This window comes from Notolepis coatsorum (assembly GCF_963971535.1).
Source record: "Notolepis coatsorum genome assembly, chromosome: 8".
NCBI lineage: Eukaryota > Metazoa > Chordata > Actinopteri > Aulopiformes > Paralepididae > Notolepis > Notolepis coatsorum.
In genome coordinates this window covers 63,523,587-63,542,130 of record NC_140172.1, presented here as the reverse complement: position 1 = coordinate 63,542,130, position 18,544 = coordinate 63,523,587, and the positions used below count along the sequence as shown (strand labels likewise).

The 18,544-nt window shown below is 42.4% G+C and overlaps 1 protein-coding gene across 4 annotated transcripts in view; it reads left to right on the top strand.

Moving 5' to 3' along the window:
- The first annotated feature begins 460 nt into the window (after nt 1-460).
- fam76b (family with sequence similarity 76 member B) overlaps nt 461-18,544 on the top strand; it is a 42,786-nt gene continuing 24,702 nt past the window's right edge. For all 4 annotated transcript variants that reach the window (XM_084320798.1, XM_084320797.1, XM_084320796.1 and 1 more), the window contains exon 1: nt 461-888. In XM_084320798.1, coding sequence (XP_084176924.1) covers nt 802-888 — 87 coding nt within the window. In that variant the 5' untranslated portion in view covers nt 461-801. The remainder of the gene's footprint in view (nt 889-18,544) is intronic.

Here is an 18,544-nt window from a genome sequence, read left to right as displayed (position 1 = left end):
CTGGTTCACTTTCAGGAACAGTTGTGTTCTACTACGATTGTCCTGTTATCTGCACTGCACACTTTTTTAGAACTATATAGTCATCTTTATTTTTGTCATATTTTATCTTATTTTTATTCTGTGCTAATTTTATTTGATTTATATTATCTTGGATGCTGCTACCTTGGTCGAGGAACCACAACAAAGTGAATTCCACTCTTTTTTTTGCTGTAAGGTACTGAATGCCGTGACAATAAAGGAATCTGAATCTGTCTGAGTTGTCTTGAGTTTGTCAGGCTTCAAGACAATATTCAGCTGCATGTTTACAATGAACATAATTATTCTTGAAACATATTACTCGCGGATCTGATTGGTTGCCCCTGTTTCAAACTGTGAATGCCGCGCCCGGATGTGTCGTCACGACGGGCTTCTCTTTCTTCTGTGTTTGTTGCCCACTTCCGGTTAGAATGACAACGTCGTGAACAGATACACAGAAGAAAATAATGGACACAGGAAAATAGCTTTCTTTGCAAGAGCGGTGGAAACTTGATTTAAATAGTTTCATTTCTGATATCTGGTCACTTCTATGACGGCATATTTAATCATCGATGCCAAGTCACTCCGCTCAGCGCAACATAATCCACCGAGGGTGATTGTAGAGAGTGGAGTTTATTGTTCTTCTCTTGCTAGCTAAGTTGTTCCGAGGCTACTAGCTCGCTGGTTAGCGTTAGCTCGCTCGCTACTGGCTGCTGGGAGATAAGCATCACGTTATCAGCTCAGCTGGACCAGAGTCTGTTTTAGTTCCGTGGTTTAGTTAACGACATGGCAACGTCGGCTCTCTACGCCTGTACCAAGTGTAACCAGCGGTACCCGTTCGAAGAACTGTCGCAGGGACAGCAACTGTGCAAGGTCTGTGTGTGTGTGTGTGGGGGGGGGGGGTGTTTATCCGTGAGGCAGCTCCCTGCTAACATACCGAGCTAACGTTACAGTTCTTGACACAACAAGCAGCACGTAATGGAACAACTCTTGACTCAACACGCACACGTAATGAACACACGACCTACTTTGTTTCTTTGTTTTTACTTTGCTCCCGACTATTGTCAGCGACTTCGGGTCATTGAGAAGCGCTATATAAATTAAATTTATTATTATTATTATTATACTATTATTATACGACGGTATCTATATTTGGATGTGATTGTTGTTGCTAGTCTGCGTGGTTCGGATTATGTAACCGTTGTATCTGTCCGACTCCAACCTGGGGATGCTAATGTTGGCACCTTGTTTTAGATAATAATATATATATATAATACCACACGCGAGGCGACACTGTCCCTTTCGTTAAAGCGGCTTCGGGCGACAAGACGTTCTGCTGGGCACATCTCCACTCCTACTTAAACACGGCCAAACTTCTATCCCCAAAGAGGAAGTAAATGAACCGATGCTACCTATTACTCGTATTATTTTCCCCTTAACACATTGGGCGCCAGGGGTTATATCCATCAATATACCCAGTCTGCCACCTTTGAAAGCCCTTGTTTACCTTCTTTGCAGGGCTATAACTTTTTAAATTGTATTGCATATTGACATTACTATGGCCCATTCAACATCGATTATCTATCGTTCAGGATGTGGGAACGTTATATTTTTTCATTCATACATTGTTGTGTTAATACCGTCGAGAATATAAGTGTGTTTAGACAGTATAGCAGTAATTCCAAAAACGAGAGTTATAGGCCCTGACGCATATGATAGATTGGCGTTTCTTTCCTACACACGCTACATTAAAAAATTCAAATGTATATGATCGGTATACATTATGCTTCATCATGCGTGAAGGAAAGGGGGGTGGCGTTGTTTATAATTCCTTGATAGTCAGTAACTGCTTTATTTAGTATGGGTTGCTACGTTGATCAGATGGTTTGCAGTGAAATGCAATCGGGCTGAAAATAACGTTAGTGTCCTCTTACCGTTCGCCGATGAGACTGGAGGAGAAAGATCCCAATTATTTTACGCCGATCTCCTACATCCATTTCCGGTTTGTATGGCGCAACCAGGGGAGGAAACTAACTTTTTGGCTTACCAGCCAACTGGCGGGTATCTGATTTTTTTTACCAGCCAAATAGATTTTTTACCAGACAAAAAAAATCGCTAATTGTGATAATTACTTCTTTGTACGTCTTCGTCTAAATTGATTTTCAATCATAGTAAATTAATCACACTGTCTCTACTCTTCAAAATATTACATCATTAAATCACATATTAACATGAAAGAGGGAACTATTCTGGACTGGGTTGGGCTGAACTGGGCAGTGAAAGATGCTGGGTTGGGCTGGTCTAGGTTATACTGAATGATGAATTGAAAATGAATTGAAAATGGGGGACCCTGATGTAAACAAGACGAAAGTCTTTCTCTGGTCTGCATCCCCTTAACAATTGCATGTATTGAGCCGTACGTACTGTACTGTACCCATTCTGCAATCTGTTAAATAAAGTTTTCATTCATCACAGCTCAACTACTAGGAATGTGTGTCTGACTCTTAAGTGCAGGAAATATTCATCAGAAAGGGGGGACATGATGGAGGGAATGGAAAGAGCAGGTTTGACAGGAGCAGGGTTGAAGGGATTTATTGATTGAAAAGTTTATTAACAGATTGCAGAATGGGTACAGTACAGTTCAATACATACAATTGTTAAGGGGATGCAGACCAGAGAAAGACTTTCGTCTTGTTTACATCAGGGTCCCCCATTTTCAATTCATATATATAACATATTGGAGTGTGGAGGAAGTGGACAAGGCATTAAGCAAACAGGACTGAAATGGGGGACCCTGATGTAAACAAGACTAAAGTCCTTCTCTGGTCTGCATCCCCTTAACAATTGTGTGTATTGAGCTGTACTGTATTGTACCCATTCTGCAATCTGTTAATAAAGTTTTCAATCAATCAATCAATACTGGGTTGGGCAGTGAAAGAACCAAGCATTTCACTGTAATGTAATAGCTAAATAAAACAACTTGAACTTGACTTGTTACATTTGCACTCTGGTTGGATGCCAAATGTATTCTGGTTGTACTGTACTTGTGCTGTAAGATGACAATACATTGGAACCGAATCGACAACGCTAGGGGTTCAGCAGGTGTGTTCTGAATGCCAAATATGACAACATCACCGTTGTGAAGGGCATATGGGCGAGTGGTGATATGCTGGGAAACCCCGTAATAATAAAATGTCACTCGGCTGCATTTAAGCAAAGCCGCTCAGTATAGTCGTCCACTATGTCGAATGCGCGTTATGGTAGCTTGTTACATGCTAGGTAGCTAGCCGGCTAATGCTGGTTGACTTGTCATTCTCATCCGACTCGAAGGAGACGCGTCGCATGCTGTTGTTCGCCCCCATGTCAGACCGCACCGATATCCGAAAGCGACGACTCTACATGCAATTATTTTCATCCACTCATGTGTTTTTGTAAGTTTGTCTACGTTGTCAAGCCGGCTGCCGGTGGCAGGAGTTTGTAGGTCTGCGCGCAGTGGTCTGTCCACTTCCCCTAGATGGGCGGCATCTTCTAGAAAACGAGTGTTCATTGGAGGAGCTTAGAGCGCATCTGTACAACGATGATGTTCATTGGTTATGGTCTGATTATTATGTGGCGCAAATGGGAGGAATCAAGGGGGGAGTCAGAGTTCGGTTTGTGCCAGTGAGCGAATCAGCAGATTGCAGAATGATTTTTTTGTTTTGTTTTGTAATTACTAGTACTCGCCAGACTGGCGAGTGCTCTTCATGAATTACTCGCCAAACGTAAAAAATACTCGCAATTGGCGAGTAAAGTGGCCTAATTTCCTCCCCTGGGCGCAACCGAATCGGACCGATCGGCACTTCCGGTTTTGGCGAGAGTGTAACTCGCCTGACCATCCACCAGGTGGTGGTATTGAGGCGTTGCAATCTCATACAGGGTCCCGCTGGAGTCCGGAGGTTGGCTGGATGAATTATGAATGCCATGACGAAAAAATTAAATATTGATCCCAAAAACGGCGTAAGTCGTTCTTGGCGTTCAACGCATGGCGGGCAAAAACGACGTAACTCGTTCTTGGCGCAGGATGTGTTAATAAATAATAGTGTACTATTGTTCACCCTATATTTTTTACCCTCTTTTTATAAATAAGAAGCGGAAATGTATTGGAAAAAGTAAAATAATTAGATTCCACGGCGTCTGTGCAGCCTTGTTTATTCACCGTGTCTATGAAGCATGCTTACGAAACCAAGCCGCATTTCTCGGAGACGCTCTCTGATTGGCCACTGACGCGTTTGCCCAATCCGTGATGAGCTGTGTCTTTGCCCATTTCCACGCCAAACAGCCTGCAAACTACCTGGCGTTCTATCGCCATGCTCTAAGACAAACTCTAACCTTAACCAACTTCGAAAGAGTGCCTAAGCTTAACCGTCGAAAGAACTTGCCGTCACGCTCTAAGACAAACTAACCTTAACCAACTTCGAAGAGTGCCTAAGCTTAACCAGTGTAGAAACGGGCGTCGGCCAATCAGAGAGCGTCTCCGGGAAATGCGGCTTGGTTTCGTAATCACGCGTCTATGAACGCAGCCATAAAGGGATGGTTTCAGGAAAGATAGTCCGTTAACTTTTTGCAGATCGACATACCGGTGTAGAGACTGCTCTGCATGGGAGAGTGGTATCTACTATCTAGTTCTACAGGTATCTAGTTGATCTTCGTCGTCATGGAGTTAGTCTATTTCAGTGGTTCTCAAAATAGGGAACTAATTCACTAATCACTTCTTCTCAATAAGTTGGTACAATGAGAGAATGTATGTGTGGCTATTCTGCTCTCCCCTGTTATCTCCCTACCTACAGTATAAACTTTAATTCTGGATTAAATCACATCAAATATCTTGACAGATGGGGGGGTCTGTGGGACAATACTATCAAATGGGGGTCCAGGTCGCTTGTATCCTTTCGGCAACAAACTTTCCCTTCCGCGTTGCTCTGATTGGCCAGCGATCTACGCTCGTTTCGCCCGTGCGAGCATGCGCATGAGCCGCGATAATGCCGGCAGCCAGGAATACCATCCTCGAGTTAACCTAATTTATACAAATGGACATTTAGTTTTGAACAGGGAGCTAACGTGAGCTAACGGAGGTATCAACATGCACTACTAGACTATTGCTGGAGCATTTGTTGATATCAGTAGCTAGCCGTTAGACAATGCCTCATGTTTTAAACTAAAAGTGAATAGTTGACTGTAGGGGTGGGAATCACCAGTTTAATCACGATACGATATCGATTCTTTGGACAACGATACGATATTATCCGATATCACACAGTCTGCCACGATACGATACGATTCAGGTGCCTGCGATCGATATGAGACGATATTATGTGCCCATTTAATACAATCAGTAACATTTAAATCAACAAACAAAAAAGGCAATGGAAATATCATGACATTTTTATTTTTGAGCTCTTCCAGACATTTAAATGAAAAACAATCTATTGTTTTTAATACAAATAGACCTCCTGTTCACTGTTTTTGGTTAATTTTTTTTTCTCTATTAATATCCTATTCACTGTCACAGAGCTGTATTTTGGCTGGAAAAGCATATTGGGAGTCCCAAGGTGCAGTACCGGCCAGATCCTGTTAGTGGGGCTATCCCCGAGAATGCACCCTCCCAGTCCCCACTTCTCTCTGCCTATGGCTCTGGGTTAGCTTGTTAGCTCACGCTAAAGTAACGTTATCTTCGATTTTTAACGCGAAGTGGGCATAATGGAGTGACGAGGATTGCAAAGCAGGTTAGATGCATTGGACCCGTTGTGGAATAAAACAGCAGGGACATGTTTTGGGTCACAGAATAGGCACACTAGTCTTGCTCTAGTAGTGACGCTCTAGACGCTACTGGCAGCTGTTGATGTTAAACGGAGTTTGAGTTTCACAACACTGGGCGCGGGGCGATGACGTTGCGTCGCCGGATTTTCAAAATAAGAGTATCGCAATATGAATCGATCTTTTTACGTGGCATCGATCCTATTTGATTATTGATAATAGATCGATATATCGTCCCACCCCTAGTTGACTGGGTAAATTTGTTTAAACAGTAACGATAGCTAGGTAGCTAACGTTAGCTCACGGAGGTCCGCACTAGACTAGAGCAGAGGAGCCTCCTCTGTGTTTACACGGGTAAGGGAGGGGCAGGAGGAGGAGGAGCGGCAGTTTGTAGCTCTGTGTCGGAGACAGAACTCAGCGAGTTAGATCTCCGCTAAGAATTGGATCATGTTTTTCGATCGGTTTTCACGATCGGCGAAAATAAAGCATTATTGGAATTCACAGATCTCATATTTATACTGAATATCGGCCGATACCGATCGCTGGCCAATCGATCGGGGCATCCCTAGTACTTATGCACGCTAGAGAAGCGAGCTGAAAAATCTATTCTCATTTCCTGATCAGCGCGCGCGCACACACACATAGGGCAAACGCTGATATCTCTGTGTAAACAGATCAGATTATCCTAAGACTGGTAAAATAGATTCCTTACCTCAGATCAGATGTTCTCCAAAAAGATTATTCCAATTCCTGATCGCCGTTCCAAATATCGATTGCGTTTATTGATTCAGCGCTGGGTACTGTAAATATGTATTCCACGCTGTTTTCCGGCTCTGCAATCACTTCGATCTCTTCAGATGGCTTGCCGAAAAGTAGAATGAGGAAACTGGACCCCCCCCCCCCCCATCAGTCTAATCCAATGGGGTGCAGTTACACAGGGAGAGACGATAGGGGGTGGTATTTTCTAGGGGTGGGACAATACATCGATCCAGATCGATCTATTATCAATTATCAAATAGGATCGATGCAACGTAAAAAGATCGATTCATATTGCGATACTCTTATTTTGAAAATCCCCTGTTGAGCATATCCGCCGGGCCGCAACAACAACATTAGCTCAGCGCAGCTCAGCGTGTGTAGACGTTAGACAGAATTGCTTCAGAGTCCGCCTATTTTGAGACCCGAAATAAGTGCCTGTTGTTTTTTTCAAATGCATCTAACATGCTTTCCATCCTCGCCATTCCTTTATGCCCACGTTGCGTTAAATACCGAAATTAATGTTGCGTTAGCGTAAGCTAACTAAGCTAAGAGAACAGCAGAGGTCCACTAGGGACTGGGAAGGAGGGGGGATTATTGCATTCTCGAGATAGCCCCACTAAGGGGCATGTTACACACAGTGTTTTTGTGCTCGTTTTTATGTTTTTGAATGCGTTTCATGTCCCTTTTACACAGAAATGCGTTTTTTGGTGTTTTTTTATTGGATACGTTGTGGCCCCAGCTGAAACGCTAAATTGTGTTTGCGTTTTTTGAGCAATGCCAAAAACTCGCCGACAACAGTCGTGTAGCCTTCACGGAGCCGTTGTTGCGAAAACGCCCATGCGCAGTAGATACCATCTGCGTGCCCTTCCTGTGACAACAGTGTGTGTGTGTGTGTTTGGGACATAGCTCCGTGTCCCAAATAGCTGCAGCTACCATGTGTTGTCAAGTTATTGTTATAAGGATCCCAGTTAGGCCTGCCACGATAACAAATTTTGCTGGGCGATTAATTGCCCCCGAAAATATCGCGATAAGCGATATTATTGCGACCGGTTAGAGAATTTTTTTTTGAGAAATTTATTTCCCAAAACTTTTATTTTGAAGCCCACCGACCGGACCGGAAGTATTGTTGTTATTATCCTAGCTTGCTGATGCTGCTGGTGGACTGGGGCCAGCTAACGTTAGCTTGCTGATGCTACTACTACTTCGACATGCTGCTAATGGGCTGGGGCCAGCTAACGTTAGCTTGCTGATGCTGCTGGTAGATCGACATGCTGCTAGTGGACTGGGGCCAGCTAACGTTAGCTTGCTGATGCTGCTGGTAGATCGACATGCTGCTAGTGGACTGGGGCCAGCTAACGTTAGCTTGCTGATGCTACTAGTAGATCGACATGAGCTAATGATAAAACAAATGTTGAGATTGTTGGTGAACAACTAACTTTAAGTTAGTTTTAACGTTAGCTACTAACGTTAAAACGCTAACGTTACACTACAAATAACGCTACTTGGTTAAAAGGAGCAACACTATTGAGAAATGTAGTTAAGCTATGTGGTGTTGCCCCACGGAGCTCCTGTGCTGTGCTCTCTGCTCTGTAGTAAAGCCAGCGGCCCGCCTCCCAACACGGACAGTGACTGACAAGGGGCACTGGTTCCGCCTCATTAAAACAAACGCGCAAATAGCAATTAATCGCGCCCGTCAAAATCATTGCATTAATTTTAATTATCGCGGCAATTAATCGATTTATTGCTTATCGCGGCAGGCCTAATCCCAGTCCAAGCTACAACAGTCTGCATTCCCTTAACAATTGTTTGTATTGAGCCGTATTGTATTGTACCCATTATGCAATATGTTAAATAAAGTTTACATCCATTCATTCTGCTAGCATTACCACTGGCTAGCTATCAGACCCTGTTAGCTCAAAGCTCCTCTTTCAACTTAACAAGCATTAAACAAAATGGCCCAGTCATCTATTCACCTTTGTTTAATACACACAGCGTTGTCTCTAATGTTATCTAACTACTGATAGCTCCCGATATCATCAGTTTGGTGCTGGCTAACTAGCGTGAGCTAACGTTAGCTTCTAGCCACAATGCTATACTGTTAGAATGGCATATTCCATTGACGTTAGCATGCAGCTAACAATGTAGCTACCGATCTTTTTTTAGACTAAACTATCCGCTCTTGGTGGTCACTTGTGTTGTTAGTTTTGTTTCATCAACAAATGACAGGCAGAACACACAGTGAATGTATCCGTTTTGTTTATTGCACTTTTATTAGACTTTGCTGAAAAAGAAGTGCTGCACTGGGTAAATAGGCAAAAGATGGTGGCGCCCATAGGCGCCCGCCTTGTTGACATTTGCTTTGCAGGCACATTCAAGTTCTGATAGGGATGGGTACCTTTCACATTTGAACCGATACCGGCAGGGGAGGAAACTAACTTTTTGGCTTACCAGCCAACTGGCGAGTATCTGATTTTTTTTACCAGACAAACTGATTTTTTACCAGCCCAAAAAAAACGCTAATTGTAATAATTACTTCTTTGTATGTCTTTGTCTAAATTGATTTTCAATCATAGTAAAAATCACACCGTGTCTCTACTCTTTAAAATATTTATTAGCATAAAACATTAATAACAGTCTCTACTCTTCACAATATTAGCATACAACATGTATTAATCACACTGTCTCTACTCTTCAAAATATTAGGATATCACATATTAACATGAAAGAGGGAACTATTCTGGACTGGGTTGGGCTGAACTAGGCAGTGAAAGATGCTGGGCTGGACTGGACTAGGTTGGACTGGTCTAGGTTGGACTGAGTTGGGCAGTGAAAGAACCAAGCATTTCACTGTAATGTAATAGCTAAATAAAACAACTTGACTTGTTACATTTGCACTCTGGTTGTATGCCAAATGTATTCTGGTTGTACTGTACTTGTGCTGTAAGATGACAATACATTGGAACCGAATCGACAACGCTAGGGGTTCAGCAGGTGTGTTCTGAATGCCAAGTATGACAACATCACCGTTGTGAAGGGCATATGGGCGAGTGGTGATATGGGGGGAAACCCGGTAATAATAAAATGTCACTCGGCTGCATTTAAGCAAAGCCGCTCAGTATTGTCCACTATGTTGAACGCGCGTTATGGTAGCTTGTTACATGCTAGGTAGCTAGCCGGCTAATGCTGGTGCCTGGTTGACTTGTCATTCTCATCCGACTCGAATGAGACGCGTCGCATGCTATTGTTCGCCCCCATGTCAGACCGCACTGATATCCGAAAGCGACGACACTACATGCAATTATTTTCATCCACTGATGTGTTTTTGTCTAAGTTTGTCTACGTTGTCAAGCCGGCTGCCGGTGGCAGGAGTCTGTAGGTCCGCTCGCAGTGATCTGTCCACTTCCCCTAGATGGGCGGCATCTTCTAGAAAATGAGTGTTCATTGGAGGAGCTTAGAGCGCATCTGTACAACGATGATGTTCATTGGTTATGGTCGGATTGGGAGGAATCAAGGGGGGAGTCAGAGTTCGGCTTGTGCCAGTGAGCGAATCAGCAGATTGCAGAATGATTTTTTTGTTTGTTTTGTAATTACAAGTACTCGCCAGACTGGCGAGTGCTCTTCATGAATTACTCGCCAAACGTAAAAAATACTCGCATTTGGCGAGTAAAGTGGCCTAATTTCCTCCCCTGGATACCGGTACCTGTGAATCGATACCGGTACCCAACGGTACCTTTTTTCGGTACTTTACAGGGCTCTACGCTAACCTTTTTCACTAGGGGCACAGGTGCTCCTAAATGAAAAATTTTAGGAGCACACAAAGAAATTTAGGAGCACCCAAAAATATGTAGGAGCACAGTGAAAATATGTCAAGTAACAGAGTTTTTATTTTTTTTCAAAAATAAATGTATATTTGTACTAGGGGTGGGAATCACCAGTTTCATCATGATACGATACGATATCGATTCTTTGGACAACGATACGATATTTGCCGATATCACAAAGTCTCTCACGATACAATACGATTAGATTAGATTCAGGTGCCTGCAATCGATATGAGATGATAACATATGCCCATTTAACACAATCGGTAACATTTAGATCAACTAAAAAAAGGTAACGAAAATATCATTTGACATTTGTATTTTTGAGCTCTTCCAGACATTTAAAGGAAAATCAATCTATTGTTTTTAATACAAATAGACCTCCTGTTCACTGTAAAGTGCCACGTTTTGATATATTGAGCTTTAAACTTTAAGCTCCATTTTTTGGAACTCAAACCTCAACCTAAAACCCCTCCCTACCTTCCTCTCCCAAAACGTTCCTACAACAATTTGTTGATGTTGCATGATCATGTATAGGCCTACATTTATTATGTATTATATTGTTTCTGTTTAAATAACATTTAAACATCAAACTCCTCTGACCTCATCTGGTCTTTCCAAATACGCGCGCACACACACAGAAAGGGAGAATGCTATGCTGTAACGTCTACACACACGGAGCTACTGCTGTTGTTCTTGGGCGGATATGAGACTCGCCACAGGATTTTCAAAATAAGAGTATCGATATGAATCGATCTTATTACATTGCATCGATCCGATTCGATCGTTGATAATTACATCGATGTATCGATCTGGATCGATGTATCGTCCCACCCCTAATTTGTACTGTGCGTGCATGTGCAAACGGGACACATCTGTGCAATAGCACATACCACCAAAGTCACTGGCCCACTGTGTGCGTGTGTGTGTATCATCTGCGTGTGCAAACGGGAATGGGACAGACATTTGAACTATTAATTAAGTGATTAATGCCTACTATGGCAAAGTTGTAGCCAACAACTAGGCCTAATAAGAAAGGCAGTGATATTGAAGGAAAAAGGAGACACTGGCTTTACAACCAGGGCCATCAGTAGAGGGGGGAGCTAGTGTTGCTCTTTTAGAAAAATAATCCTTTCAGGGTTGCCTATTGAAATACTGTACACCTCCAGTACAGTAGTTTGCGTGTCAGGTAGACCATTGATTGACAGTCGATTCTGCCAATTACGACGTCACACCGTTGCACTCTGGCCGTCCGGCGATGCAGCTAGACCCTATTGCCACACCGCTTGCACTCTGGCCGTCCGGCGTTACAGCTGGACCCATTGCCCACCTCTGCGGTTGATAACGCTAGCCAAGTTAGCTGTACACACATACACAGTGGGCCAGTTGTAGGGGTGTAACAATGCATCGCAATGCATCGATCCTACTTTGCAATATTTACAAAACATGACATTGTTTTCGAACTCTAGCCATGGGGAAATGTTTAGCCAATTCACGTTAAATTTGTATGTCTTCCCTCCGGCTCCAGTGGGTGTAGCTTCGCTAGCTACAGTGGCTACATTGGGTGCTACAGTGGGTGTAGCCTCGCTAGCTTGGCCAACTTCGCTAGCATGCTGGCTAGCGCCAGTATCTTGGTTAACGTTAACCATCACCTCTGTAACATGAGCTGCCTCGTCTGACTTCTCATTCTCCGGTATCTTTCGCGCAAAATAAAAATGAATGGGCTTCGACATGGCTGTATTATTGTTTGACTCAGACAGTGACGCAGCCGCTGATCATTACTTTCGGTTTCCAGTCGCGTGACCACAGGAAACTACTGTGATTGGAAAGTTTATGTGGCTGTGAACTGTGGGACTTGTAGTTTTTAACGATTCTCGCAGCGGAGGAAAAAAAAGGACGAATGAGAGGCTGTACTCTGCACTCGCTGGCCCCACTCGCACACCGTGCGAGTACTTGATTTTGCATGTTCGCACGCACATATTTTTAGGGGCATATGCGAGCAATATGGTCGCACTGTAGAGCCCTGCTTTAGTCTCAAGAAATTTAATTTACCTACCTCAGTCGTAAAAAAAAAATCCAAACTTCAAATAACTACAATTTCGACAGTTTTCGGCTTGTCATTGCTCCGACTGCTTTGTTGTTGAATCAAGTCAAATCCTAGGTAAGCATATATTGTGCGTGTGAACGTTGACATGAAAAGAAAAAAGTTTTTTTTTTTTTTTTCGATACTCGGTAGTACCGACGTGTTTCGGTTCGGTACCTCAAAAGTACCGAATTCGGTACCCATCCCTAACTTCTGATTGGTTGAAATTGCCTTCATGTTTGCCACCTACTGCTTTGGCAGTTTACTACATCAGTGTGCTCAGGTGACAAAAACGAAAGTGTGACTCGAGGCTGCCACGTTGCGGCGAAACTCATCTGACAATGAAACGAAAATGAAACGAAAGGTGTAACCGGCGCCTAACAGGATCTGGCCGGTACTGCACCTTCTGACTCCCAATATGCCTTTTCCAGCCAAAATACAGCGCTGTGACAGTGAATAGGATAGGGCTGGGCGATAAAACGATAACTATCGCGATAAATAATTTCCTCGAAATAAACATGAAACGTGGTCGCAAAGTTTCGATATATCGATTTTCCAAGCTTGGATATGAGCACACGCACTAACAACCAATCAGTGAAGGAGATGGCGACAGTGAAGGAGACCCGCGGTGCACCTCTGGGTAGTAAACAAGGCTGGCTACGATCATTAGCTTGCACGCCGCTATTTTATAGTTTACGTGCCGAGTGGGTGTGTGGCGTGAATTCTGAGGCCACGGTTAGAGTAGTGTGGGGTATGCGGTGGACGTCGTTGCAATGTATTGGGGCGGAACGGAGTATTTTAGGGTGATAGTTAGTACATTGTCATGGGATACACCGCTTGCTCTGGCTAACTGTTAGTTCCATTCTTATAATGCATAATGATCCAGTGGCGGTAGGTTGCCCCCTGGTGGAATATAATAATCTATGCACTGGTGCGTAGAAGAAGGCGGACTGATGACGACATCAACTCGAGACATTCACAGCAGCAAAACAAGTCTATTAATAGCCCGTCCATCGGCGCCGGGCATAAGAAGTTAATTAAACTTGACAGAAATTATATCGACGATAATTATCGATTTATCGAGTTATATGAAAATAATTTTATAATATCGCGATAACGTTTTTGGCCATATCGCCCAGCCCTATATTAATATCGAGAGAAAAAAGAAAAACGAACCAAAAACAGTGAACAGGAGGTCTATTTGTATTAAAAACAATAGATTGTTTTTCATTTAAATGTCTGGAAGAGATCAAAAATAAAAATGTCAAATGATATTTCCATTGCCTTTTTTTTTGTTTTTAAATGTTACTGATTGTGTTAAATGGGCATATAATTTCGTCTCATATCGATCGCAGGCACCTGAATCGTATCGTGGCAGACTTTGTGATATCGGAAAATATCGTATCGTTGTCCAAAGAATCGGTATCGTATCGTGATGAAACTGGTGATTCCCACCCCTAGTATTTTCCCAATGGAGCTCAGAGAGAGGTTGCTGCACTAGCGTGAGGCTCGATTGATGAAATATGAATTCAAATCGCTAATAATAATAATAAAAAAACGACAAAACAAACGCTATATAGCGTTGCTGGCATTAAACGGTCGGCATGAACTAATGACATAAAGCGTCGCTGGCACTCAAGTGTTAACACTTTGAGTGCCAGTGACATGTATTGTCGTCTTTTCATGCCCCCCGTTGAGTGCCGACGACGCGAATTGTAGTTTTTATTTTATTTATTAGCGATCTGAATTCATATTTCATCAACCGAGTCTCCCGTTGGTACAGCAGACTCTCTAGCAGTGTTGTCAAAAATATCGAAGTATCGATACATATCGATACTGAATATTTAAAATGGTTTCGATACTCATTTCCCGAAATACCGATACTTTCTGCAGTATCGGTACCAGTTGGCGAGTGTTCTAGCGCAAGTTGTTGACACGCTGTTCAGAGCACGCTTGCCCCTCCGCCTCCTCCAGCCCTCTCCCTCACAGAGCCGTCTTCAGTTTGTAAACAAACATTTTAGCTGAAGATGGCAAATGCAGAGCCTCCGCAACTTGTGCTTGTGGATAAAGAAAACAGCAGAAGTGCTGTTTGGAGGTACTTCGGGTTTGAAGTAGGGCTGGGCGATATGGCCTAAATTAGGGATGTCCCGATCGCCTTTTTTTGCTTCCGATCCGATCCCGAGCATGTGATTTTAAATATCTATCGATCCGATCGTTTTGATCCGATCTTTCACATTAGTAATCAATTTTGACGCATTTGTCAGAAACTGGTGGAGCGAGACAAGCCCATCTGTTGCCTATATCCGGGGCGCGAGCGCGGAGGCGTTTGTTATTACATTCACCCTGAGAAATGTGCTTCTGAAATATTAAAAGTTTCAATATATGTTTGCACATTAGTATACATTCAGTGTTCGACTTACGTAATGGTCCATTCTGGTCTGAAACGCCGACGATCATCCTCAGTCACGTAACGTTATCCTCAAAGTTAGTCTGAAAACTTCGCCTCCAGCCGGCTGTCCTCCTTGCAAACATTGCAACTGGCTTGACTTTCTATTTTTAAATGCTTAGTTCCAAACCTCTGACATTAAGTCTAGCTGCTCAAGTCAGTGGATATTAACCGTGTTTCGGGAGCGACGTGTTGTTGTTGTTGTGGTCGAGCCGCGTGTAGCGTGTAGCGTGTAGCGTCTAAATTAAAGGGGTGTTTGTTGCAACGGTGAAAATTAAAGGGGAATTGTTGTGGAAAATTATTCTGCTCTGTGTGACAATAAATACATTAATGATGATATATTATATGTAATTTAAAACCAAAACTAAGGCCTCCGTATGAGTTTAAGACGTGGACATGGTCATGTTTGTTGAATAAAAATTCTTTTTTTGACTGCCGATTTTTATTATTATTTTTTCCCGATCCCCGATACTCTGAAAAGCACGTGATCGACGCCGATTCCGATCACGTGATCGGATCGGGACATCCCTAGCCTAAATATGATATCACGATATTTTCTGACCTTTCGGCGATACACGATACACATCACGATGTTTTTCTTTTTTACCCCAAACGATTCATTATGAGGCTTACCAAGACGGTATTTGAGTTTGCAAGCTAACATTAAAGACAAAATAAAATACCCATGCATTTAGCATTTTTATATTATATATTAGATTTAGATTATTGGATTATTAGATTATAATATATTGCATATATTTAGCAATGAGATATTATATCATTTAGATATGAAATGTGGTTAATTGAAAATGGGGGACCCTGATGTAAACGAGACAAAAGTCTTTCTCTGGTCTGCATCCCCTTAACAATTGTATGTATTGAGCTGTACTGTACCCATTCTGCAATATGTTAATAAAGTTTTCAATCAATCAATCAATCAATCAATCAATAGCATTTTAGCATTTTTATGAAACTACTGTATATTTGTATGTCTCTAAATGTTTTGATGAATTGAAAATGGAGGACCCTTATGTAAAAAAGCCGAAAGTCTTTTTCTGGTCTTCATCCTCCTGTACTGTATTGTACCCATTCTTCAATATGTTAATAAAGTTTTCATTCATTCATTCTGACGGACAACAGAATAATTTTGATTGACAGTCGAGTCTGCCAATTACGTCACACCGCTTGCACCCGCCCTGCTGTTCTTAGCACCAATCGGCAAGCGCCATTCGTTTTTGACTTCCTGAATGTCCAGTGTGCTGACATCAACAAAGCTACTTACATTAGCTCCCCGCAACCGACTAGTAGGAGACCAGTGCACTACAGGATGACTAAATGAGCCATAATGATTTTACCTCAACGAATGTTATAATAAAAGCCTTTCCATACATCTGTCTGATTGAAAACTTTATTAACAGACCGCGGAATGGGCATATCTCAACACAGGCTGAGATATGAACGAGTAACGTGTGGACCAGATTGATGCGACACAATCCTATTGGGCAAAACATCACGATATCCACGATACGTTGAAAAAGTGTATTGTTAATGAACTGTACCCGATATTTATATAATATCGTCATATCGCCCAGCCCTAGTTTGAAGTAAACAACGAAGGACAAGCTAAAGATGCACCAATGCTATTTGCAAGCGGTGTTACAGAGCAGTGCCAACGAGGATCTCTCTATAAAGAAATGAAAGAGGTTCGTGACAGCTGCTCTTTCAACGTCACTGTGACTGAAGCATTAAACCATTAACTCTAGTTTAATACATGATATGTTGTCTACTGGCGCATAATATCAACAGCTGATTCGTTGTTAGTAACGTTACAGCTTTCAGCTAACGTTAGCTACTGCTAGCCGTTAGCTCCGTTAGCTTAGCTGGCCACTTTTATAATTACTGCATGGAAACGGAGTAACGTTAACGTTTAAACGTTATGTCGAGGTCATACAATACTACAGTCAACATAAGGTTAACATTACCCCGTTTCCATGAAGTGTTTAAATAGCAATCTTGTTGAAAATGTAACGTTACTAAAATGCTCCGAGCATAGCCTCTCTCTCTCTCTCTCTCTCTCTCTCTCTCTCTCGTTATCTTTAAATAAAAATCGAAACTGTTACTAACTGTAATACAAACAGTTCAGTTTGTCAGGTACATGCAACACAGATTACAGTGTTTACATCTGTCTGCTTGAGAAAAATTTTCTGCAATAAAAATGATTGAAGTGAGATGAACAGTTATTTTTAAATGTGTGATCTAAAGATAAACAGGGTTTTAAAAGTGTTATATTTATCTTATCTTATAGTACCAGAGAGAAGCTGAGGAGAATCAACCAGCAACAAAAGCTAAATTTGTTTAAAAATATATATATATATTTTTTTGGTATCGAAATGGTATCGAAGTATCGATACTTTTCAAGGTATCGTATCGAAGTCGAAATTCCAGTATCGTGACAACACTACTCTCTAGGAGCTCAGATAGGAAAATACTGCCCCCTATCGTCTATCCCTGTGTAACTGCAGGCCATTCGATCATACTGCTGGATCTGTGTGGGGGGAGCCTACTAGCTCCATTATGCTGGCGAGGGATCTGATGAGGGAAGTGATCGCGAGTTGGAAAGCAGCGTGGAATTAGGGCTGAAACGTATGGCCAAAAACGTTATCGCGATAAAATAATTTTCATATCACTATCGATAATTAACGTCGATATAATTTCTGTCAGGCTTAATTAACTTCTTGTGCCTGGCGCCGACGGGCTATTAATAGACTCACTTGTTTTGCAGCGGTAGAACGGAGACGAGTTGGAGAGCCGTCGCGTGTCGAGCCAACCCTTTGAGAAGCGTTGTGGTCCCGGCTTGAACTCTCCATGAATGTGTCCAAGTCCATAATCCATATAAATCCATTTTGTTATATCCAACACAGTCTGAATGAATGTTTCTTGTGATTATGCCGCGTGATTTCAAACAACCAAAACAACTGAATGTCTTGAGTTGATGTCGTCATCAGTCCGCGCACGTTCTTCTACGCAGTATACTAAACACCCCAGTGCATAGATTATTATATTCCACCAGGGGGCAACCTACCGCCACTGGATCATTATGCATTATAAGAATGGAACTAACAGTTAGCCAGAGCAAGCGGTGTATCCCATGACAATGTACTAACTATCACCCTAAAATACTCCGTTCCGCCCCAATACATTGCAACGACGTCCACCGCATACCCCACACTACTCTAACCGTGGCCTCAGAATTCACGCCACACACCCACTCGGCACGTAAACTATAAAATAGCGGCGTGCAAGCTAATGATCCTAGTCAGCCTTGTTTCCTACCCAGAGGTGCACTGCGGGTTTCCTTCGCTGTCGCCATCTCCTTCACTGATTGGTTGTTAGTGCGTGTGCTGATATCCAAGCTTGGAAAATCGATATATCGAAACTTTTTGCGACCACGTTTCATGTTTATTTCGAGGAAATAATTTATCGCGATAGTTATCGTTTTATCGCCCAGCCCTACGTGGAATATATATTTACAGCAGCCAATAATCTACCAAAAACGCGATCGATATTTGGAATGGCGAACAGGAATTTGAATTATCTTTTTGGAGAATATCTGATCTAAGGTAAGGA